The sequence below is a fragment of the Nerophis ophidion genome, linkage group LG03 (assembly GCF_033978795.1).
Source record: "Nerophis ophidion isolate RoL-2023_Sa linkage group LG03, RoL_Noph_v1.0, whole genome shotgun sequence".
In the NCBI taxonomy this organism is placed as follows: Eukaryota; Metazoa; Chordata; class Actinopteri; order Syngnathiformes; family Syngnathidae; genus Nerophis; species Nerophis ophidion.
In genome coordinates, this window is record NC_084613.1 from 4,309,658 (window position 1) to 4,335,559 (window position 25,902).

The window sequence follows — 25,902 nt, forward strand, 5'->3', positions numbered from 1 at the left end:
TTGATTGATTGATTGATTGATTTACTGGTTGATCTATGTTCCCATCTGTTAGAATTATTGTAGCTAAGTTATCACAAAGCTTTGTGTTTCATTGAGTTCCCGGGGAGAGGACAAAAGCTGTCTTTAATCCTACCAATCAAAAGGCTTGTAAAACTCCACTCTGTAGGATGGGAAGCTACATGAAGATGTTCTGTTTCTTTCATGTATTGTAATCAACAAAAATATATTGTCTGACCCAAGAACTACAAAGGGGAGGGGAAGCAGGGCCTGACTTGTTTGAACTGTTTTACGACCTTTTCTGTTAATTGTTTTATCAATCAATGTTTACTTATATAGCCCTAAATCACTAGTGTCTCAAAGGGCTGCACAAACCACAACACAAACCACTACGACATCCTCGGTAGGCCCACATAAGGGCAAGTAAAACTCACACCCAGTGGGACGTCGGTGACAATGATGACTATGAGAACCTTGGAGAGGAGGAAAGCAATGGATGTCGAGCGGGTCTAACATGATACTGTGAAAGTTCAATCCATAATGGATCAAACACAGCTGTGAGAATCCAGTCCAAAGCGGATCCAACACGGCAGCGAGAGTCCCGTTCACAGCGGAGCCAGCAGGAAACCATCCCAAACGGAGGCGGATCAGCAGGCAAGCAGTACATGGCCACCGGATCGTACCGGACCCCCTCCACAAGGGAGAGTGGGACATAGGAGAAAAAGAAAAGAAAAGGCAGATCAACTGGTTTTACGACCTTTTGTTTTGAACTGTTGTAATCAAAGGCGATGGCTGTTTACGTCCCACAAGCCTTGGAAACAGCTGTTGCCATGTAATCAGGGAAAGTCGAAATAAAAGAGGTGGCGTACAACCTTTCGCCGGAACGTACTAGAGACTGCATAAGAGTACGGCCCAGACGTTTCTCATCAAATTGAGCCAAATTTTAATTCTGTCTCTGTTTAATTCCTTGCTTCTTGTCTCGTTTAATAGATGTCAGGAAGGATTTGAGCCGGAAGGCAGAGCTCTCAATTTACCGCTACATCTACGTTCCCATCCTCACCTATGGTCATGAGCTTTGGGTTACGACCGAAAAGACAAGATCATGGGTACAAGCGGCCCAAATGAGTTTCCAGGTCTCTCCCTTAGAGATAGGATGAGAAGCTCTGCCATTCGGGAGGAACTCAAAGTAAAGCCGCTGCTCCTCCACATGGAGAGGAGCCAGATGAGGTGGTTCGGGCATCTGGTCAGGATGCCACCCGAATGCCTCCCTAGGGAGGTGCTTAGGGTACATCCGACCGGTAGGAGGCCACGGGGAAGACCCAGGACACGTTATCTCCTGGCTAGCCTGGGAACGCCTCGGGATCCCCCGGGAAGAGCTGGACGAAGTGGCTTGGTTGAGGGAAGTCTGGGCTTCCCTGCTTAGGCTGCTGCCCCCGCGACCCGACCTCGGATAGGCGGAAGAAGATGGATGAATGGATAGATATTAGATCCACTATGGACTGGACTCTTACACTATTATGTTAGATTCACTATGGACTGGACTCTCACACTATTATGTTTAATCCACTATGGACTGGACTCTCACTATTATGTTAGATCCACTATGGACTGGACTCTCACTATTATGTTAGATCCACTATGGACTGGACTCTCACTATTATGTTAGATCCACTTTGGACTGGACTCTCACACTATTATGTTAGATCCACTATGGACTGGACTATCACACCATTATGTTAGATCCACTATGGACTGGACTCTCACACTATTATGTTAGATCCACTATGGACTGGACTCTCACACTATTATGTTAGATCCACTATGGACTGGACTCTCACACGATTTTGGTAGATCCACTTTGGACTGGACTATCACACTATTATGTTAGATCCACTATGGACTGGACTCTCACACTATTATGTTAGATCCACTATGGACTGGACTCTCACCGTATTATGTTAGATCCACTATTGACTGGACTCTCACTATTATGTTAGATCCACAATGGACTGGACTCTCACTTTTATGTTAGATCCACTATGGACTGGACTCTCATTATTTTGTTAAATCCACTTTGGACTGGACTCTCACTTTTATGTTAGATCCACTATGGACTGGACTCTCATTATTATGTTGGATCCACATTGGACTGGACTCTCACTATTATGTTAGATCCACTATGGACTGGACTCTCACTATTATGTTAGATCCACTATGGACTGGACTCTCACACGATTATGGTAGATCCACTATGGACTGGACTCTCACTATCATGTTAGATCTACTATGCACTGGACTCTCACTATTATGTTAGATCCACTATGGACTGGACTCTCATTATTATGTTGGAACCACTTTGGACTGGACTCTTACACAATTATGTTAGATCCACTATGGACTGGACTCTCACTATTATGTTAGATCCACTATGGACTGGACTCTCTCACTATTATGTTAGATCCACTATGGACTGGACTCTCACTATTATGTTAGATCCACTATGGACTGGACTCTCACACGATTATGGTAGATCCACTATGGACTGGACTCTCACTATCATGTTAGATCTACTATGCACTGGACTCTCACTATTATGTTAGATCCACTATGGACTGGACTCTCATTATTATGTTAGAACCACTTTGGACTGGACTCTTACACAATTATGTTAGATCCACTATGGACTGGACTCTCACTATTATGTTAGATCCAGTATGGACTGGACTCACACTATTATGTTAGATCCACTATGGACTGGACTCTCTCACTATTATGTTAGATCCACTATGGACTGGACTCTCACTATCATGTTAGATCTACTATGGACTGGACTCTCACTATTATGTTAGATCCACTATGGACTGGACTCTCATTATTATGTTAGATCCACTTTGGACTGGACTCTTACACAATTATGTTAGATCCACTATGGACTGGACTCTCACTATTATGTTAGATCCACTATGGACTGGACTCTCACTATTATGTTAGATCCACTATGGACTGGACTCTCACACTATTATGTTAGATCCACTATGGACTGGACTCCCACTATTATGTTAGATCCACTATGGACTGGACTCTCACACTATTATGTTGGATCCACTATGGACTGGACTCTCACTATTATGTTGGATCCACTATGGACTGGACTCTCACTATTATGTTAGATCCACTATGGACTGGACTCTCACTATTATGTTGGATCCACTATGGACTGGACTCTCACTATTATGTTGGATCCACTATGGACTGGACTCTCACTATTATGTTAGATCCACTATGGACTGGACTCTCACTATTATGTTGGATCCACTATGGACTGGACTCTCACTATTATGTTGGATCCACTATGGACTGGACTCTCACTATTATGTTAGATCCACTATGGACTGGACTTTTACACTATTATGTTAAATCCACTATGGACTGGACTCTCACTATTATGTTAGATCCACTATGGACTGGACTCTCACTATTATGTTAGATCCACTATGGACTGGACTCTCACTATTATGTTAGATACACTATGGACTGGAAGTGGGGTTGTGGTTCCCCACAACTGTGGTCCCCTCCAAGGTTTCTCGTTGTCATCCCATTTGGTTGAGTTTTTCCTTGCCCTGATGTGTGATCTGAACCGAGGATGTCATTGTGTCTTGTGCAGCCCTTTGAGACACTTGTGATTTAGGGCTATATGAATAAACATTGATTGTTTGATTGATTTATGAACAATATTAAATAAAAGCAGTGTGTCATCCTCACAAGACAATTCCCCCTCCCTACAGACAATCTACTTAAAAATAGTGTTAATAATGACATATAAAGTTAGTAAACAAGTGAGAGTAAGAAGTAAACAAACCTGTTCTGTGTGACACAACTTTCTTGAAAACAGCGTCCAGTAGTTGATGTTGTCGCTCCTTCTCCTCTTTTGTTGGTGAAAGTTCCTCCTCGTACTCTGCTGTCGTTCTTTCGCACATTTTCACACAATCCCAACACTTTACACTTAAACTTGTTCTCTGCTTAGCGACGTGTTGATCACTTTTGCGTCTCTTTGTTAGCAGCTAACAAGCTAAGCTAACAAGCTAAACTACGCTAGCAAGAGAAGCAGCAAAGTGCGCCAAGGCCCCAGACAAGTGTGTCCCAATACAAACAATTATTTACGATGTTCACGCTGTCAAACAACAATTATTTGTGCATGTACGCCCTGATTAAGAACACACAAAACTAAACACAAAAGCGTATTATCGATCAGACGCCATCTTGCTTTTCCTCGTCCCGCTTCGTCACGGCGTGATCAGACCATGGAGCGCGCCTGCGTACTGGCGCTGATGAGACGCGGGGCCGCCATCTTGGAGTGGTGATCCACTCCACTCAGTGCAATTCATTTGGCGGGAGCAATGAACTGTCTGCGCATTTAATGCATCTTACCTCACTGAATACCACTCATTTTCACCCCCTTTTTTTGTCACACGTCTAGCTATGATAAAGGACACATGTTTTATTATTCATAGTTTGCTTAACAGTAATAGAATATTCTTATATGCTATCACTCATGCACGTACACGCATTTTGTGTTTGTTAAAGTGCCTTCTACTTTCGACAAATTTTGTTGTCGACAATGTCGACTAGTTGTTGCAGCCCTGGTGTAAATACTTCACCCTTGCTCCTGATGGGTGCTGGTTAGCGCCTTGCATGGCAGCTCCCTCCATCAGTGTGTGAATGTGTGTGTGAATGGGTGAATGTGGAAGTAGTGTCAAAGCGCTTTGAGTAACTTGAAGGTAGAAAAGCGCTATACAAGTACAACTCATTCATCATTCATCTGGGGCGCCGAAAAGAGGGGGTAAGTGGACGGATCTAGGGGCCCATGATGGAGGGGGGGCCGGAGAGGCCCCTAATGATGATGAAATCATAATACAGAAAAAATAATGACACTAAGTTAATAACTAACATATATTCACACATGTTTTATTGTCCATGTCCTGGTAAACAATACCTTTGTTTGTTTTGGAAGCATCAACCCCTGCAGGGCCCTCCCTCCCCCCCCCCCCCCCCCCTATTTACGTAAAATGGTTCAGTCCGACTGGATCATCTGCAGGTAGCGCACCTGCGATTAGTCACAGACACTGGCTGCCTTTAAAAAATCAGGCAGCCAGAAAAGAAAGGAAAAAAAAATAAGAGAGAAGTCAATATTTCCCCCCAAAAAAAGGTGGGTTTGTTAGTTGTGGTGGAAAGTTATGCATATTAACTTTGTCCTTGGCGGCATAGCTCAGTTGGTAGAGCGGCCGTGCCAGCAACTTGAGGGTTGCAGGTTCGATTCCCGCTTCTGCCATCCTAGTCACTGCTGTTGTGTCCTTGGGCAAGACACTTTACCCACCTGCTCCCAGTGCCACCCACACTGCTTTAAATGTAACTCAGATATTGGGTTTCACTATGTAAAGCACTTTGAGTCACTAGAGAAAAGCGCTATATAAATATAATTCACTTCACTTCACCTTGTCCGTGGTAATAAGCTAAGCTCAATTTTCTCACCATGTTAGCTCAAGAAAACTCTGGATTTTTTTACATTTTACTGCTATATTAGTTAAATAATCCATCCAGTCAAACATTTATCAAGCTGTTCTTATTCAATAATAGTTGATCTGCCCTCTGTCAAAATGATGCCTCATTCTGAACAGATCAAGGGTGGTTTAGCTTGGTTGGTAAAGTGGCCGTGCCAGCAACTTGAGGGTTGCAGGTTCGATTCCCGCTTCTGCCAACCTAGTCACTGCCGTTGTGTCCTTGGGCAAGACACTTGACCCACCTGCTCCCAGTGCCACCCACACTGCTTTGAATGTAACTTAGATATTGGGTTTCACTATGTAAAGCGCTTTGAGTCACTAGAGAAAAAACGCTATTTAAATATAATTCACTTCACTTCACCAGCAGCAGCAGTCAGCCCCCAACTCCCCCCCTGCCCCCGAATCAGCCCCACTGCCCCCACATAATAATAATACAAAATAGAATACATTATACTACAGTCTCAAAACAATACAAAGATGAAGGTCATTCATTAATAAAGTCATTTTGAACAATTTTAATGGTTTAAAAAGCATAAACCCTTTTAAAAATGAAATAGAAGACATGCAGTAAGAACAGAGGACAAGTTAATTGTGTCCTGATCTCGCTCGTAGCGTCGGTCCCGGTACGCCCCGCCTCTCCGCTCAGCCGCATTCTCCGCCTCCTCGCCGCCATCTTGGGCCGGGCTCCAGCGTGCCCCGCCCCCGCTGCTCGTTCGCCGGCTCCGCCTCTCCACAGGCTCATTCCCAGAGCAAAGTACGTGTACTTAGTCCGCCATGAATATCAAATGACGCTAGTGCGCATGCGCCTGACTAAAATACATTAATAGATAACGGGTTTTCGGTAATTAAACATTTAGACGGTATTACTAAGCATCTAGGGTTTTATCGCAAATTATCATTATACCGTTTAACCTTAAATATCTAGTCCATTAACAAGTAAAAAGTCAAGAGCGGTCACGGCATGTTCTTGCATATTTTTTTAGGGCATTACGGCAATTTCCGCGGTTAAATTCAAACTTGACTAATATCGCATCTAGAACAAGTTCAGACAATCTTTTTTAAAAGGGGATCTAATTCATATATGTGTTCAAATATGTTGAAATATCTGACAGGGCATTTATCTTTTTTTTTTTTTAGAATTCATCATCACTTCTAGAAGCTGTAAACTACATATAAACAACAAAATATTAAATATTAAACATCTGCAATATTAAACTGAACAAAATACACACAACAAATGTTAACTACATTTATTGTATCCAACTTTTGTTGAAGCAGACATTGCTTATTGAATAAATGTCTGTGGACATACAAATAAAACAATAACAAAAGCAATATTCATATACAAAATAGAGTAACCATGATAATAGAACGGCTTATCAACCGATGAGTCATAAAGTCACATTTGAAAAGGAAATAATCTTGTAGAACACAAATGTGTTGAAATGATGTTTAGAGAACATAATATGCTTCCAGAAGATGTTTCAGATGTGAACCAATACATATGAACCAAGAGTGATTTATGTGTAAAAAAAAAGGAATAAACAAATGTAAAACAAATATGTATATCATATAAAATAATTCACCTATAATCATTTAAAAATAGACATGAAAATATACAGAAACTCCACACATTTAAAACAGATTTGGAAAAACACTGTTTTGTATCAGCATAACACTGAATTAAATGTTTATTGTAAGTAATATGTTTTGTACGGTTTACATTTCTAAAATGAATGAAAAAGTCAAAAATAAAATGCATACAGAATAAACTGTTTCAGTTTCAACCTTTTCCATCAAATGACTTTTTTTTCTTTATAAACATGTTTCACAATGTTGTGTATTAATGCATGTAGTAGACTGAAATAAAATCCCTCATCTAAAACATTCCAGTCTATAAAAGGTAACAACATATTCAACAGGATATCGTCACGCACGACAATGATGTCATGTTATATGTGGAGATGTTGTTACAAAATCTTGACAATTTTCTCAAAATTCTGCAGCTTCATTTGCTGCTTCTGTTCTCACCAGCACACTTGTGTTTGTTACATTGGTCCTTAGAAAGGAATATTTCAGCACACGCACTGCAGCTCAACACTTTCTCAGCGTGCATTTCCATGTGTTCTTTCAAATCTTCACTTTGTACAAAACCTTTACCGCAGACGTAGCAGATAACAGGTTTTTCACCGGTGCGCCGAGTCATGTGTTTTACAAGCGCTGATCGGTCGGCGTAGCTTTTGTCGCAGCATGAACAGGAATATGGTTTTTCACCAGTGTGCGTTCTCGTATGTAATATGAGTTTGGATTTTTCTCCAAAGCTTTTCCAGCACTTGGAACAGGAATATGGTTTTTCGCCAGTGTGTGTTCTGAGGTGAATTTTCAAGTGTTCCTTTCGAGAGAATCTTTTCTTACAAATTATGCACATGAATGGTTTGTCTCCGGTGTGTGGAGTCTTATATGGTTTCAAATCAGTATTTTGTGTAAAAATTTTACCGTGGGTTGAAGATGAAATCTTTTTTGCATGTGCTTTCAAATGCTGCTTTTGAGAGAAACTTTTACCGCAAATTGAGCACATGTACGGTTTTTCAGCGGTGTGCGTTCTCATGTGTAGTACAAGTTTTGCCCTTTCTCCGAAGCTTTTGTTGCAACTTGAACAGGAATAAGGTTTCTCACCAGTGTGTATTTTTGTGTGAGTTTTCAATTGTTCTTTCCGGGAGAATCTTTTGCTACAAATTGAGCACATGAATGGTTTTTCACCGGTGTGTGTTCTGATGTGTATTTTTAAATGACAATGATATTTGAAAGTTTTGCCACAGTGAGAGCATTTATAGTGTGTGATGTCAGCGTGACATGACATGTCATCATCAGTGTCAGGAGAGTGTGACGTTGTGTCCTCACTATCTGACAGTGGAGCTAAGAGCTTGTCTGCTGGTGATCCTCCACAGTGGTCTTCATCAGCTTCTATTTTCATGTGTTGAATTGAGCTGCTGCTTGAAGGCTCCACCTCTCTTTTCTCCTTACTTTCACCTTTGACCTCACCTTCACTCTTCACAGTGACATCAGTCAGTGGCATCTTGGTGACATCGACCTCCTCCAGTCCATTATGCTCTCCTTCTTGAGTGATGCAGTATTCCTCATCTTCCTCTTTAATGTGAGGAGGATGTGACTTCTCTTCCTCTTTAATGTGAGGAGGCTGTGACTCCCCCTCCTCCCCTTTAAAGTGGCGGGGTTGTGGTTTTCCCTGCTCCATCCGGCAGGTCCCCTCCTGCTGCTCAGGGAGAAGATGTTCTTTACAGACATCTGCAGGACACAAGAAGACAAACACATGTTTTAGAAAAGTCCAGCGTTGCTCTGTCCCACTAGACATTGTCCTGCATATGTTCTGACAATGTCTCGGATCAATCACCACGTTGACATTCAAGATGTCACGACCATACCTTAGATCAGAGAATAACAAAAAAAACCCACATAAAACCCAGACTTCCCTCTCCCCAGCCACTTCGTCTAGCTCTTCCCGGGGGATCCCGAGGCGTTCCCAGGCCAGCCGGGAGACATAGTCTTCCCAACGTGTCCTGGGTCTTCCCCGTGGCCTCCTACCGGTCGGATGTGCCCTAAACACCTCCCTAGGGAGGCGTTCGGGTGGCATCCTGACCAGATGCCCGAACCACCTTATCTGGCTCCTCTCCATGTGGAGGAGCAGCGGCTTTATTTTGAGTTCCTCCCGGATGGTAGAGCTTCTCACCCTATCTCTAAGGGAGAGACCCGCCACACGGCGGAGAAAACTCATTTCGGCCGCTAGTACCCATGATCTTGTACTTTCGTTCATAACCCAAAGCTCATGACCACAGGTGAGGTTGGGAACGTAGATTGACCGGTAAATTGAGAGCTTTGCCTTCCGGCTCAGCTCCTTCTTCACCACAACGGATCGATACAGCGCCCGCATTACTGAAGAGCCCTGCATTCCTGTCATATAATGCACCACTTCTCGCAGAAAATTGTAGAAATTACAAATGCTTTGGTATTCACGTGTTTCTTTCTATTGTTTGCATTAGATTACCAATTACCATGAAATGATTAACGTGGACCCCGACTTAAACAAGTTGAAAAACTTATTCGGGTGTTACCATTTAGTAGTCAATTTTATGGAATATGTACTGTACTGTGCAATCTACTAATGAAAGTATCAATCAATCAATCAATCAAAAAACAACACAAACAAAAAACCCCAAAAAGCCAAGTCTGATATTGTTTTACACATAACACCAAAAATGGACTGGACAAAATGATTGGCACCTTTTCAAAATTGTAAGAAATAGCCGTATTCTAAGCATGTGATGCTCCTTTAATTTGTAATCAAACACACCTGTGGCAAGTAACAGGTGCTGGCAATATAGTCATCACACTTGCTGGCAGTTAAAATGGAGAAAAGTTGACTCAACCTTTGTGTTGTGTCTACCACCTACTTTATTGTCATTGAAACTAGTACAACAAAACTATGTTTTCAGCACAAACCCGTTCAAGATGAGACAAACAAACAGTGTTCAGGAGTACAGAACAGGAACGCTGATGGGTCGCCACAAGGCGCCCCGTAAAAGATGAGAAAAGGTAAAAAGCTGGGGAAGAAGATGAGTAAAATAAATGTAGACTGAGCTCCTAAGGGGGCCCAGTCTGGAGTGGGAAAAACCCTCTATGCCATGCACACATAAGGCGTGGCGCAGTGGGAGAGTTGCCGTGCGCAACCCGAGGGTCCCTGGTTCAATCCCCACCTAGTACCAACCACGTCACGTCCGTTGTGTCCTGAGCAAGACACTTCACCCTTGCTCCTGATGGGTGCTGGTTAGCGCCTTGCATGGCAGCTCCCTCCATCAGTGTGTGAATGTGTGTGTGTGAATGGGTAAATGTGGAAGTAGTGTCAAAGCGCTTTGAGTACCTTGAAGGTAGAAAAGCGCTATACAATTAATCTCATTAATAATCACGACAACTCGCAACAGAGGGGCGGGGAGTTGGGGCCCTGGGGAGTTGAGTTGATACCAAAATGGATACATGGATGATACAGCAGAGGTTTGGGAGAATGTCATGTGGTCAGATGAAACCAAAAAAGAACTTTTTGGTATAAACTAAACTGGTCGTGTTTGGAGGAAGAAGAATACTGAGTTGCATCCCAAGAACACCACACCTACTGTGAAGCATGGGGGTGGAAACATCATGCTTTGGGGCTGTTTTTCTGCTAAGGGGACAGGACGATTGATCCGTGTTAAGGAAAGAATGAATGGGGCCATGTATCGTGAGATTTTCAGCCAAAACTTCCTTCCATCAGTGAGAGCTTTGAATGGTTGACCAAATACTTATTTTCCACAAATAAATTCTTTAAAATTCCTACAGTGAGAATTCCTGGATTTTTTTTTCACATTCTGTCTCTCACAGTTGAAGTGTACCTATGATGTAAATTACAGACCTCTGTCATCATTTTAAGTGGGAGAACTTGCACAATCGCTGGCTGACTAAATACTTTTTTGGCCCCACTATATATATATATATATATATATATATATATATATATATATATATATATATATATATATATATATATATATATATATATATATATATACAGTATATATATATATATGCGGAGTCGGGTGCAGAGGCTTCGTTGCTACGTCCACAACCAAGGTTCTGAAAGGATTGGGACTGAGAGGTCAGGCCTTCCAGAGGGCTGTCAAATGGCTGTCGGATGTTGCTGAACAAAGTAGCAGATGGATATGGATCAAGAGAAAGGACCCCAACTGGTCTGCTAAATAACATCTAGGGGTAAAGGCAGAGGGGGGCACACCTGTCACCACTGAGCCCGCCGGAGGTGTCGTGGGTCTATCAACCAAACACCAATGAAGGAGGGTGCCCCCCTGGAGACCCCAGTGAAGCTTTGGCCCCCTTACCCTCCAGCCCTCACTCAACACTAAGTGCTGATCAATCTGAGGGATTGTACAAACCCCGTTTCCATATGAGTTGGGAAATTGTGTTCGATGTAAATATAAACAGAATACAATGATTTGCAAATCCTTTTCAAGCCATATTCAGTTGAATATGCTACAAAGACAACATATTTGATGTTCAAACTCATAAACATGTTTTTTTTTCTTGCAAATAATCATTAACTTAGGAATTTAATGCCAGCAACACGTGACAAAGAAGTTGGGAAAGGTGGCAATAAATACCGATAAAGTTGAGGAATGCTCATCGAACACTTATTTGGAACATCCCACAGGTGTGCAGGCTAATTGGGAACAGGTGGGTGCCATGATTGGCTATAAAAACAGCTTCCCAAAAAAATGCTCAGTCTTTCACAAGAAAGGATGGGGCGAGGTACACCCCTTTGTCCACAACTGTGTGAGCAAATAGTCAAACAGTTTAAGAACAACCTTTCTCAAAGTGACATTGCAAGAAATTTAGGGATTTCAACATCTACGCTCCATAATATCATCAAAAGGTTCAGAGAATCTGGAGAAATCACTCCACGTAAGCGGCATGGCCGGAAACCAACATTGAATGACCGTGACCTTCGATCCCTCAGACGGCACTGTATCAAAAACCGACATCAATCTCTAAAGGATATCACCACATGGGCTCAGGAACACTTCAGAAAACCATTGTCACTAAATACAGTTGGTCGCTACATCTGTAAGTGCAAGTTAAAGCTCTACTATGCAAAGCGAAACCCATTTATCAACAACATCCAGAAACGCCGCCGGCTTCTCTGGGCCCAAGATCATCTAAGATGGACTGATGTAAAGTGGAAAAGTGTTCTGTGGTCTGAAGAGTCCACATTTTAAATTGTTTTTGGAAATATTCGACATTGTGTCATCCGGACTAAATGGGAAGCGAACCATCCAGACTGTTATCGACGCAAAGTTGAAAAGCCAGCATGTGTGATGGTATGGGGGTGCATTAGTGCCCAAGGCATGGGTAACTTACACATTTAGGGAAGGCACCATTAATGCTGAAAGGTACATACAGGTTTTGGAACAACATATGCTGCCATCTAAGCGCCGTCTTTTTCATGGACGCCCCTGCTTATTTCAGCAAGACAATGCCAAGCCACATTCAGCACATGTTACAACAGCGTGGCTTCTTACGTACTTTGCCTTTCCTTTCTTTCAAATTAACATTTTATTAGTCCTTTGGATTCTTGTAACAGCTGAATGAGCAGCACAGCTACAACACACATATTTATGAATGAATGAGTCATATTTGTTGTTCATAAGCAAATGCTTAAAATACCTTAAACTGCATTTAATAAGTCAATGGAAAAATTAGAACCATTAAAGGCCTACTGAAAGCCACTACTAGCGACCACGCAGTCTGATAGTTTATATATCAATGATGAAATATTAACATTGCAACACATGCCAATACGGCCTTTTTAGTTTACTAAATTGCAATTTTAAATTTTGCGCGGAAGTATAATGCTAAAACGACGGGGTATGATGATGCGTGCGCGTGACGTCACGCATTGTAGAGGACATTTTGTTCCAGCCCGATCCCAGCTATAAGTCGTCTGCTTTAATCGCATAATTACACAGTATTCTGGACATCTGTGTTGCTGAATCTTTTGCAATTTGTTTGATTAATAATGGAGACGTCAAAGAAGAAAGATGTAGATGGGAAGCGGTGTATTGTGGCTGCCTTTAGCAACACAAACACAGCCGGTGTTTCTTTGTTTACATTCCCGAAAGATGGCGGTGAAGCTTTACTATGGAACGGAGCGGTCAAGTGAACAGGGTTGGATTGGACCACACACACACAAAGTACAGTGTATTATGCAGCGATCATTTCGAAAGATCGTGTTTCGAAGAGGGTCCCTTGCGAAGGGCAGAGATGGGCATCGCCACCACTCGTCGACTGGTGCTGAAGAAAGATGCGGGGCCGACCCTCAGGTTGTACAGGTACGACCATATAATCTCACTAAAACACTAGTAACACAATAAGCAGATAAGGGATTTTCCAGAATTCCATCCATCCATCCATTTTCTGCCGCTTATTCCCGTTCGGGGTCGCGGGGGGCGCTGGCGCCTATCTCAGCTACAATCGGGCGGAAGGCGGGGCACACCCTGGACAAGTCGCCACCTCATCGCAGGGCCAACACAGATAGACAGACAACATTCACACTCACATTCACACACTAGGGCCAATTTTAGTGTTGCCAATCAACCTATCCCCAGGTGCATGTCTTTGGAAGTGGGAGGAAGCCGGAGTACCCGGAGGGAACCCACGCATTCACGGGGAGAACATGCAAACTCCACACAGAAAGATCCCGAGCCTGGATTTGAACCCAGGACTGCAGGACCTTCGTATTGTGAGGCAGACGCACTAACCCCTCTGCCACCGTGAAGCCCTAGTTAATTATCCAAGTTAATTTGTCTAACAACATCTGAATTGCTCCCACTGTATAGTCTTTTTTTTTCTTTCTAGTCCTTCACTCTCACTTTCCTCATCCACGAATCCTTCATCCATGCTCAAATTAATGGGGAAATCATTGCTTTCTCTGTCTGAATCGCTCTCGCTGCTGGTGGCCATGATTGTAAACAATGTTCAGATGTGAGGAGCTCCACAACCCGTGACGTCACGCGCACATCGTCTGCTACTTCCGGTACAGGCAAAGCTTTTTTTTTTGCGACCAAAAGTTGCAAACTTTATCGTGGATGTTCTCTACTAAATCCTTTCAGCAAAAATATGGCAATATCACGAAATGATGAAGTATGACACATAGAATGGACCTGCTATCCCCGTTTGAATAAGAACATCTCATTTCAGTAGGCCTTTAAGTATGTGTATGCTTTTTAATCGGTCTCGTTTTCTTGAACAATATAAAAACAAGTAAATGCGTTGATAAAAAAAATAATCTCCAAAATCAATTCATGAAAGAATAGTGTTAATAATGACATATAAAGTTAGTAAACATGTGAGAGTAAGAAGTAAACAAACCTGTTCTGTGTGACACAACTTGATGTTCCTTGAAAACTGCGTCCAGTAGTTGATGTTGTCGCTCCTTCTCCTCTTTTATTGGAGAAAGTTCCTCCTCGTACTCTGCTGTCGTTCTTTCGCACATTTTCACACAATCCCAACACTTTACACTCACATGTGATCTCTGCTTAGCGACGTGTTGATCACTTCTGCGTCTCTTTGTTAGCGGCTAACAAGCTAAGCTAACTAGCACGCTAAGCTAGCACGAGAAGCGTCAAAAGTGCGCTCGGACTAATGTATCCGCATGTAAACAATTATTTACGCTGTTTACTCTATTATACACGACACATAAGAGTACAAGTACGCACAGATTAGGAACATAAAATTATAATGAATATAATAAGGTGTTTATCAAACGCCATTTTGCTGTATCATCTTCCTGTTTTGTTCCCACGCGGCGTTGTCAGATCTCGCGAGAGAAACATCAAAGCGCTCATAGATTTGAACACGCGCCACTTTCTCGTCGTATGGCCCGCACTAAAGTCTACAGTATGGTAGGTAGCGGTATGAAGCTTTCAAGACATGGCTGCAACCTGACAGTAAGAAGAAGAAACATAGAGCTTTTTGTTTAGTTCTCTCGCGAGATACGACTGCCACTACTTGATAGTCCCAGAAGACACAACCGGTTCACGCATGCGCGAAGACAATGCCAACTTGTTTTACGGCAGTAACGTTTATTTCAATAAAAATGTCACAAAAAATATCACATACAAACAATTAAACAAAAACAAACGTAGTCCAAGGAATTAGGGATACTGTATCTGTTTTTGAAAACGTACAGATTAATACAAGGACCCACACGATGTGTGAAGCAAAAAAATGGCAACAAAAATCCGTCTTTTTTACAACTTTATTTACATAAATTACACCAGTTCACAGTACTGACAATTTAAAGGTCAACCTTTTGTTAGATTTAAGTTGACTGCCTTGTTTTGAGAATCACGGATCCGGCCTGCCAGCGTCCAATATATATATATATATATATATATATATATATATATATATATATATATATATATATATATATATATATATATATATATATATATATATATATCCATCCATCCATTTTCTACCGCTTATTCCCTTTTGGGGTCGCGGGGGGCGCTGGCGCCTATCTCAGCTACAATCGGGCGGAAGGCGGGGTACACCCTGGACAAGTCGCCACCTCATCGCAGGGCCAACACAGATAGACAGACAACATTCACACTCACATTCACACACTAGGGCCAATTTAGTGTTGCCAATCAACCTATCCCCAGGTGCATGTCTTTGGAAGTGGGAGGAAGCCGGAGTACCCGGAGGGAACCCACGCATTCACGGGGAGAACATGCAAACTCCACACAGAAAGATCCCGAGCCTGGATTTGAACCCAGGACTGCAGGAACTTCGTATTGTGAGGCAGACGCACTAACCCCTCTGCCACCGTGAAGTGTATATATATATATATATATATATATATATATATATATATATATATATAGAGAGAGAGAGAGAGAGAGAGAGAGAGAGAGAGAGAGAGAGAGAGAGAGAGAGAGAGAGAGAGAGAGAGAGAGAGAGAGAGGATGTGAATGTGGATGTGAATGTTGTCTGTCTATCTGTGTTGGCCCTGCGATGAGGTGGCGACTTGTCCAGGGTGTACCCCGCCTTCCGCCCGATTGTAGCTGAGTTAGGCGCCAGCGCCCCCCGCGACCCCAAAAGGGAATAAGCGGTACAAAATGGATGGATGGATGGATATATATATATATATATATATATATATATATATATATATATACACATATATATATACACACACACGTATATATATATCAATCAATCAATCAATGTTTATTTATATAGCCCCAAATCACAAATGTCTCAAAGGACTGCACAAATCATTACGACTACAACATCCTCGGAAGAACCCACAAAAGGGCAAGGAAAACTCACACCCAGTGGGCAGGGAGAATTCACATTCAGTGGGACGCCAGTGACAATGCTGACTATGAGAAACCTTGGAGAGGACCTCAGATGTGGGCAACCCCCCCCCTCTAGGGGACCGAAAGCAATGGATGTCGAGCGGGTCTAACATGATACTGTGAAAGTTCAATCCATAGTGGCTCCAAGACAGCAGTGAGAGTCCCGTCCACAGGAAACCATCTCAAGCGGATCAGCAGCGTAGAGATGTCCCCAACCGATACAGGCGAGCGGTCCATCCTGGGTCCCGACGAGCGGTCCATCCTGGGTCTCGACTCTGGACAGTCAGTACTTCATCCATGGTCATCGGACCGGACCCCCTCCACAAGGGAGGGGGGGACATAGGAGAAAGAAAAGAAGCGGCAGATCAACTGGTCTAAAAAGGAGGTCTATTTAAAGGCTAGAGTATACAGATGAGTTTTAAGGTGAGACTTAAATGCTTCTACTGAGGTAGCATCTCGAACTGTTACCGGGAGGGCATTCCAGAGTACTGGAGCCCGAACGGAAAACGCTCTATAGCCCGCAGACTTTTTTTGAGCTCTAGGAATCACTAATAAGCCGGAGTCTTTTGAACGCAGATTTCTTGCCGGGACATACGGTACAATACAATCGGCAAGATAGGCTGGAGCTAGACCGTGTAGTATTTTATACGGAAGTAGTAAATATATATACATATATGTACATATATACATGTGTACACATGTATCTATACATATATCTACATATATATTTTTTTCATATATATATATACATATATACATATATGTATATATATATATATGAAAAAATATATATGTACATATATGTTCATATATATGTATACATATCTACACATAGATGTGCATATATATATATGTATGTATATATATATATATTTGTACATATATGTATACATATATACACACATATATGTGTATATATATATATATATATATATATATATACATATATATATATATATATATATATATATATATATATACATATATATGCACATACATGAAAAAACGTTTTTTGTTATTATTTTTTCAAATCTCGGTGTCTCCAAGCCGCTCAGGCAAATCATTTTGTTATAAAAATGCATTTTCTCATCGATAACATGACATCATCACGTTTGGAATATATATATATACATATGCATATGCATGTACATGTATGTGTGTGTATATGTGTGTGTACACACATACATGTACATGCATATGCATATGTATATATATATATATATATATATATATATATATATATATATACATATACATATATATGTATATATATATATGTATATATATATATATACATATACATATATATGTATATATATATATATGTATGTATATATATATATATATATATATATATATATATATATATGTATATATATATAGTTTTGCCCATTTGATTGTAGACTCTTACTGACGATATGAAAATACTATGCTGGATTTGTTTGGGCACTCCTGGGTTGACGATGTCAGTTCAGTTCATGAGCCAATTGAGAAGTAGACAAGTTGTGTTAGCTCTTACAAACCTTGGAAAAGATAAGTCTGTAAGTCAACTGTTTACCTTGTTTATGTAACTCAATATTAAGGTGGAAAGTAGTTCAATTGGATCCTAAGATGTTTATTGATGTTTATTTAATGGCTGTTTTGAGGACTTAAAATGACTGCCAGTGGTATATTTCCACCATCCAAATAGTTTCAACATTCAGAGGTATGTGTTTGATGATAATACTGTATATTTGTGTGAAGCTAATACTTACATAGTCTATGTTACATTTCAGTATATTATTTGAATCACATAACTTATACGTTTGGCATTGTGTTTATTTCAGTTTTACATAAAAGTCCAGCGCAAGACTTAAGTCGAGATAGAAAAAATAAAAAGCAAGATCGACAACAATAAATAGCCTAAATAGATTCATCTGCTTTGGAACTTTATTAGAATGTCTTATTTTTTAGAAAGTCCCATTTGAAAAGTAAATGCTCTTGTAGAACACAAATGTGTTGAAATTATGTTTGGAGTACATAAATTGCTTCCAGAAGTGGTCCGGAAGATGTGAACCAATACATATGAACTAAGAATGATTTATGTGTACACAAAAAAAGGTGTGAACAAATGTAAAACAAATATGTATATCACATAAAATAAAGTATCTATGCAATCATTTAAAATTTAGAAGTGAATATATGGAAACACTCTATTCATTTAAAACAGATTTAAAAAAACACTGTTTTGTATCAGTATAACACTGAATTATAGATATCTTTATAAATGTTTATTGTGAGTAATATGTTTTGTAAGGTTTACATCTCTAAAATGAATGAAATAAAACAAAAATGAAATGGATATAAAATAAACTGATGTTTCAATTTCCACCTTTTCCATCGAATGACTTATTTTTCTTTATAAACATGTTACACAATGTTGTGTATTAATGCATGTAGTAGACTGAAATTAAATCCGTCATCTAAAACATTCCAGTCTATAAATGTTAGCAACTTATTAAACAGGAAATCGTCACACACGACAATGATGTCACATGTTATATGTGGTGATGTTGTTACAAAATCAAAGTTTTGACAATTTTCTCAAAATCCTTCAGCTTCATTTGCTGCTGCTGTTCTGACCAGCACACTTGTGTTTGTTACATTGATATTTACAAGGGAATATTTCACCACAAGCACTGCAGCTCAACACTTTCTCAGCGTGCATTTCCATGTGTTCTTTCAAATATTCACTTTGTACAAAACCTTTACCGCAGACCGAACAGATAACAGGTTTTTTACCGGTGCGTTGATTCATGTGTTTTACAAGCGCCGATCGGTAAGCAAAGCTTTTGTTGCAGCATGAACAGGAATATGGTTTTTCACCAGTGTGCGTTCTCATATGTAATATGAGTTTGGCTTTTTCTCCAAAGCTTTTCCAGCAGTTGGAACAGGAATATGGTTTTTCACCGGTGTGTGTTCTTAGGTGAATTTGCAACTGTTGCTTTCGGGAGAATCTTTTCTTACAAATTATGCACATGAATGGTTTGTCTTCAGTTTGTGGAGTCATATATGGTTTCAAATCAGTCTTTTGTGCATGATCTTCACCGTGGGTTGAAGATGAAAACGTTTTTTCAGCAGTGCTTTTTCTTGTGTGTGCTTTCAAATAATGCTTTTGAGAGAATCTTTTACCACAAATTGAGCACACGTACGGTTTTTCACCGGTGTGCGTTCTCATGTGGAGTAGAAGTGTCGCCTTTAATCCAAAGCTTTTGTTGCAACTTGAACAGGAATAAGGTTTTTCACCAGTGTGTGTTCTTATGTGAATTTTCATATTTTCTTTCCGGGAGAACCTCTTACTACAAATTGAGCACGTGAATGGTTTTTCACCGGTGTGTGTTCTGATGTGTATTTTTAAATGACAATGATATTTGAAAGTTTTGCCACAGTGAGAGCATTTATAGTGTGTGATGTCAGCGTGACATGACATGTCATCATCAGTGTCAGGAGAGTGTGACGTTGTGTCCTCACTATCTGACAGTGGAGCTAAGAGCTTGTCTGCTTGTGATCCTCCACAGTGGTCTTCGTCAGCTTCTATTTTCATGTGTTGAATTGAGCTGCTGCTTGAAGGTTCCACCTCACTCTTTTCCTTACTTTCACTTTTGACCTCACCGTCACTCTTCACAGTGACATCAGTCAATGGCATCTTGGTGACATCAACCTCCTCCAGTCCATTATTCTCTCCTTCTTGACTGATGCAGTATTCCTCCTCTTCCTCTTTAATGTGAGGAGGCTGTGACTCCCCCTCCTCCTCTTTAAAGTGGCGGGGTTGTGGTTTTCCCTGCTCCATCCGGCAGGTCCACTTCTGCTGCTTATGGAGAAGATGTTCTTTACAGACATCTGCAGGACACAAGAAGACAAACACATGTTTTAGAAAAATCCAGCGTTGTTCAGTCCCACTCAACATTGTCCTGCATATATTCTGACAATGTCTCGGATCAATCACCACGTTGACTTTAAAGATGTCTTAACCATGCCATACATCAGAGAATATCAAAAGCAATACAACAAGTCATGAAAAAACACAAAATAAGCAGCTGTAAAATTTCACGTTATTAACAAGTAGGATTGTTAAAGGGGAACATCATCAGCAGACCTATGCAAGCGTCAATATATACCTTGATGATGCAGGAAAAAGACCATATATTTTTTTAACCGATTTCCGAACTCTTAATGGGTGAATTTTGGCGAATTAAACGCCTTTCTGTTTATCGGTCTCTTAGCGATGACGTCAGAATGTGACGTCGCCGAGGTAACACACCCACCATTTTCATTTTCAACACATTACAAACACCGGGTCTCAGCTCTGTTATTTTCCGTTTTTTCGACTATTTTTTGGAACCTTGGAGACATCATGCCTCGTCGGTGTGTTGTCGGAGGGTGTAACAACACTAACAGGGAGGGATTCAAGTTGCACCACTGGCCCCAAGATGCCAAAGTGGCAATAAGTCCGCCGCCAGACCCCCGTTGAATGAGCCGGAGTGTCTCCAAATTTTACCGGCGATGCTAAGACAGACATGGCACAGAGATGTATGGATAACCTGCAGATGCATTTGCAACGATAGTCACAGAAATCACAAAGGTGAGTTTTGTTGATGTTGACTGCCAGCTAATCGATGCTAACATGCTATGCTAATCGATGCTAACATGCTATTTACCGGCGATGCTAAAGCAGACATGGCACAGAGATGTATGGATAACCTGCAGATGCATTTGCAACTATATTACGTTTCCTTCCACCCACATTTAATGCGAAACAAACACTTACCAATCGACGGATTTAAGTTGCTCTAGTGTCACGAGATGCGAAAGTCCTGATCGTTTGGTCCGCACATTTTACCGACGATGCTAACGCAGCTATTCGGCCATGCTATGGCTATGCATTCGCTCAATAGCTTCAGTTTCTTCTTCAATATTTTCATACTCCAACCATCTGTTTCAATACATGCGTAATCTGTTGAATCGCTTAAGTCGCTGAAATCCGAGTTTGAATCCGAGCTAATGTCGCTATATCTTGCTGTGGTATTCCCATTGTTTGTTTACATTGGCAGCACTGTGTGACGTCACAGGGAAATGGCCAGTGTCTTCGCAGAGAGCCGAAAATAAGGCACTTTAAAGCTTTATTTAGGGATATTCCGAGACCGGTAAAATTTTGAAAAAAACTTCAAAAAATACAACAAGCCACTGGGAACCGATTTTTATTGTTTTTAACCCTTTTGAAATTGTGATAATGTTCCCCTTTAAAGGCCTACTGAAAGCCACTACTAGCGACCACACAGTCTGATAGTTTATATATCAATGATGAAATATTAACATTGCAACACATGCCAATACCGCCGGTTTAGTTTACTAAATTGCAATTTTTAATTTTGCGCGAAGTGTCCTGTTGAAAACGTCGCGGTATAACGACGCGTATGATGACGCGTGCGTTTGACGTCACCGGTGGTAGCAAACATTATTTTCCAGCCTGATCCCAGCTATAAGTCGTCTGCTTTAATCGCATAATTCCACAGTATTCTGGACATCTGCGTTTCTGAATCTTTTGCAATTTGTTCAATTAATAACGGAGACGTCAAAGAAGAAAGATGTTGATGGGAAGCGGTGTATTTGCGGCCGCCTTTAACAACACAAACACGGACGGTGTTTCCTTGTTTACATTCCCGAAAGATGACGGTGACGCTTTACTATGGTACAGAGCGGTCAAGCAAACATGGTTCCCTAGCACATGTCAACCGGCAGGTTTCGGTGAGAAAATTGTGGTAATAAGTCGGCTCTTACTGTAGACATGAGCGGAGAGCTTGCGTCGTTCCTCCTGCACCTGTCAAAGAGGCAGCTGCGGACTCTCTTGCCTCCTCCGACCGGCCGCCCCCGAACGTGGGATGCTTCCACCGTGGAGGAGGGGGGGAAAAAAAATCTCAGCCCGGCCCCAACGGCTGCATTCACTTCGCCTCGTTGAGCAACGTGGCTTCCCTCAGAGAAACTGGCGGTCACCACACCTGTGGCCACACCCCTCCGACTTTCAGGTACGACTATATAATCTCACTAAAACATTAGTAACACTATAAGCAGATAAGGGATTTTCCGGAATTATCCTAGTAAATGTGTCTAATAACATCTGAATTGCTCCCACTGTCCTCGTCCTTTTTTTTTCTTCCTAGTCCTTCACTCTCACTTCCCTCATCCACAAATCTTTCATCCTCGCTCAAATTAATGGGGAAATCGTCACTTTTTCGGTCCGAATCGCTGTCGCTGCTGGTGGCCATTATTGTAAACAATGTTCGGATGTGAGGAGCTCCACAACCCGTGACATCACGTGCACATCGTCTGCTACTTCCGGTACAGGCAAGGCTTTTTTATTAGCGACCAAAAGTTGCGAACTTTATCGTGGATGTTCTCTACTAAATCCTTTCAGCAAAAATATGGCGAAATGATGAAGTATGACACATAGAATGGACCTGCTATCCCCGTTTGAATAAGAACATCTCATTTCAGTAGGCCTTTAAGTATGTGTACGCTTAATAATCCGTCTTGTTTTCTTGAACAATATAAAAACAAGTAAATGCATCAATAAACAATTAATCTCCATAATCATATGAAAAAATAATGATCAAATATAAAGTTAGTAAACAAGTGGGAGTAAGAAGTAAACAAACCTGTTCTGTGTGACACAACTTGATGTTCCTTGAAAACTGCGTCCAGTAGTTGATGTTGTCGCTCCTTCTCCTCTTTTGTTGGAGAAAGTTCCTCCTCGTACTCTGCTGTCGTTCTTTCGCACATTTTCACACAATCCCAACACTTTACACTTAAACTTGATCTCTGCTTAGCGACGTGTTGATCACTTCTGCGTCTCTTTGTTAGCGGCTAACAAGCTAAGCTAACTAGCACGCTAAACTAGCACGAGAAGCGTCAAAAGTGCGCTCGGACTAATGTATCCGCATGTCAACAATTATTTACGCTGTTTACTCTATTATACACGACAAATAGGTACAAGTACGCACAGATTATGAACATAAAATTATAATGAATATAATAACGTCTTCATCAAACGCCATTTTGCTGTATCATCTTCCTGTTTTGTTCCCGCGCGACGATGTCAGATCTCGCGAGAGAAACATCACAGACCTCATAGATTTGAACACACGCCACTTTCTCGTCCTATGGCCCGCACTAAAGTCTACAGTATGGTAGGTAGCGGTATGAAGCTTTCAAGACGTGGCTGCAACCTGACAGTAAGAAGAAGAAACATAGAGCTGCTTGTTTAGTTCTCTCGCGAGATACGACTGCCACTACTTGATAGTCCCAGAAGACACAAACGGTTCACGCATGCGCGAAGACAATGCCAACTTGTTTTACGGCAGTCACGTTCGTGCACGCCGTTACTGTTACCATTGTTTTCTTTTTTTGTAGTCTTTATTTCAATAAAAATGTCACAAAAAATATTACTTACACAACAAAACAAAACTATTAAATGAACCTAAAATATGACTTCTCTTATCTTTGTGGAAAATATTGGACACAATACTGCGACACTATTGTTCATTTTTTAGATATTTTTGCTTTATTTTTATAAATGGCTGTGATGATAATGTAGATGTGGGATTTATAATCTGTGCAATGTTAGAATTATTAATATTGCTACTATTACTACTACTTTTGAATTGTTTTGGGTCATGTTTGTGTGTCCTCTCAAATTCTCAATTGCGCGGTTGATTGTTATTCTGGATGTTGCTGGGCGGGGTTTGGTTTTGGAATTGGCATTTTATTAATATGGTATCAATCAATCAATGTTTATTTATATAGCCCTAAATCACAAGTGTCTCAAAGGGCTGCACAAACCACAACGACATCCTCGGTTCAGATCCCACATAAGGGCAAGGAAAAACTAACAGCCCAGTGGGATGTCAAGGTGAATGACTATGAGAAACTTTGGAGAGGACCGCAGATGTGGGTGACCCCTCGTCCCCTCTAGGGGAGATCCGATGCAATGGACGTCGAGTGGGTCTAACATAATATTGTGAAAGTCCAGTCCATAGTGGATCCAACATAATAGTGAGAGTCCAGTTCATAGTGGATCTACCATAATAGTGACAGTCCAGTCCATAGTGGATCAAACGTAAACAGGGCAAGAGTCCAGTCCATAGCGGATCCAACATAATAGTGTGAAAGTCTACTCCATAGTGGATCTAACATAATAGTGGATCTAACGTAAACAGGGTGCGAGTCCAGTCCATAGTGGATCTAACATAATAGTGGGAGTCCAGTCCATAGTGGATCTAACGTAATAGTGAGAGTCCAGTCCATAGTGGATCTAACATAATAGTGAGAGTCCAGTCCATAGTGGATCTAACATAATAGTGAGAGTCCAGTCCATAGTGGATCTAACATAATAGTGAGAGTCCAGTCCATAATGGATCTAACATAATAGTGGATCTAACGTAAACAGGGTGCGAGTCCAGTCCATAGTGGATCTAACATAATAGTGGGAGTCCAGTCCATAGTGGATCTAACGTAATAGTGAGAGTCCAGTCCATAGTGGATCTAACATAATAGTGAGAGTCCAGTCCATAGTGGATCTAACATAATAGTGAGAGTCCAGTCCATAGTGGATCTAACATAATAGTGAGAGTCCAGTCCATAGTGGATCTAACATAATAGTGAGAGTCCAGTCCATAGTGGATCTAACATAATAGTGAGAGTCCAGTCCATAGTGGATCTAACATAATAGTGAGAGTCCAGTCCATAGTGGATCTAACATAATAGTGTGAGAGTCCAGTCCATAGTGGATCTAACATAATAGTGCGAGTCCAGTCCATAGTGGATCTAACATAATAGTGGGAGTCCAGTCCATAGTGGATCTAACGTAATAGTGAGAGTCCAGTCCATAGTGGATCTAACATAATAGTGAGAGTCCAGTCCATAGTGGATCTAACATAATAGTGAGAGTCCAGTCCATAGTGGATCTAACATAATAGTGAGAGTCCAGTCCATAGTGGATCTAACATAATAGTGAGAGTCCAGTCCATAGTGGATCGAACATAATAGCGAGAGTCCAGTCCATAGTGGGGCCAGCAGAAGACCATCAGCACAGGTCAGCAATGGAGAGATGTCCCCAACCGATGCACAGGTGAGCGGTCCACCCCAGGTCCCGACTCTGGACAGCCAGCACTTCATCCATGGAAACCGGACCTGTGTCGCCCCCCCCCCCCCTTGCACAAGGGAAGAGGGAAGAGTAGAAAAGAAAAGAAATGGCAGATCAACTGATCTAAAAAGGGGGTCTATTTATTATTGTGTATTTTGTTGTGTTGATTAATAAAAATCAAAAC

At 41.2% G+C, this 25,902-nt stretch overlaps 3 protein-coding genes across 3 annotated transcripts in view; all 3 read right to left on the bottom strand.

Moving 5' to 3' along the window:
* Positions 1-4,294, bottom strand: part of LOC133548993 (zinc finger protein 771-like) — a 28,767-nt gene extending 24,473 nt beyond the window's left edge. Inside the window, exon 1 of the mRNA XM_061893991.1 lies at positions 3,857-4,294. Coding sequence (XP_061749975.1) covers positions 3,857-3,974 — 118 coding nt within the window. The 5' untranslated portion in view covers positions 3,975-4,294. The remainder of the gene's footprint in view (positions 1-3,856) is intronic.
* A 2,522-nt stretch (positions 4,295-6,816) lies between these two features.
* Positions 6,817-15,215, bottom strand: LOC133548996 (zinc finger protein 501-like). The gene is made up of 2 exons (XM_061894002.1): positions 14,541-15,215; positions 6,817-8,858 (listed from the first exon to the last, which is right to left on the bottom strand). The coding sequence occupies exons 1-2, from the start codon at positions 14,662-14,664 to the stop codon at positions 7,564-7,566; spliced, it is 1,419 nt and encodes a 472-aa protein (XP_061749986.1). The 5' UTR covers positions 14,665-15,215; the 3' UTR covers positions 6,817-7,563.
* Positions 15,216-19,118: 3,903 nt separating this feature from the next.
* On the bottom strand, positions 19,119-23,898 carry LOC133548998 (gastrula zinc finger protein XlCGF57.1-like). The gene is made up of 2 exons (XM_061894005.1): positions 23,233-23,898; positions 19,119-20,419 (listed from the first exon to the last, which is right to left on the bottom strand). Exons 1-2 carry the CDS (start codon positions 23,354-23,356, stop codon positions 19,140-19,142), a joined length of 1,404 nt encoding a protein of 467 aa, XP_061749989.1. The 5' UTR covers positions 23,357-23,898; the 3' UTR covers positions 19,119-19,139.
* Between the last annotated feature and the right edge of the window lie 2,004 nt (positions 23,899-25,902).

Excerpts from the sequence above, each read along its gene's own strand:
- LOC133548998 (XM_061894005.1), bottom strand. The coding sequence starts at position 23,356 with ATGTGCGAAAGAACGACAGCAGAGTACGAGGAGGAACTTTCTCCAACA. Across the intron at positions 20,420-23,232 it reads AGTTGTGTCACACAGAACAG|ATGTCTGTAAAGAACATCTT; the intron begins GTTTGTTTACTT and ends TGTGTCCTGCAG.
- LOC133548996 (XM_061894002.1), bottom strand. The coding sequence starts at position 14,664 with ATGTGCGAAAGAACGACAGCAGAGTACGAGGAGGAACTTTCTCCAATA. Across the intron at positions 8,859-14,540 it reads AGTTGTGTCACACAGAACAG|ATGTCTGTAAAGAACATCTT; the intron begins GTTTGTTTACTT and ends TGTGTCCTGCAG.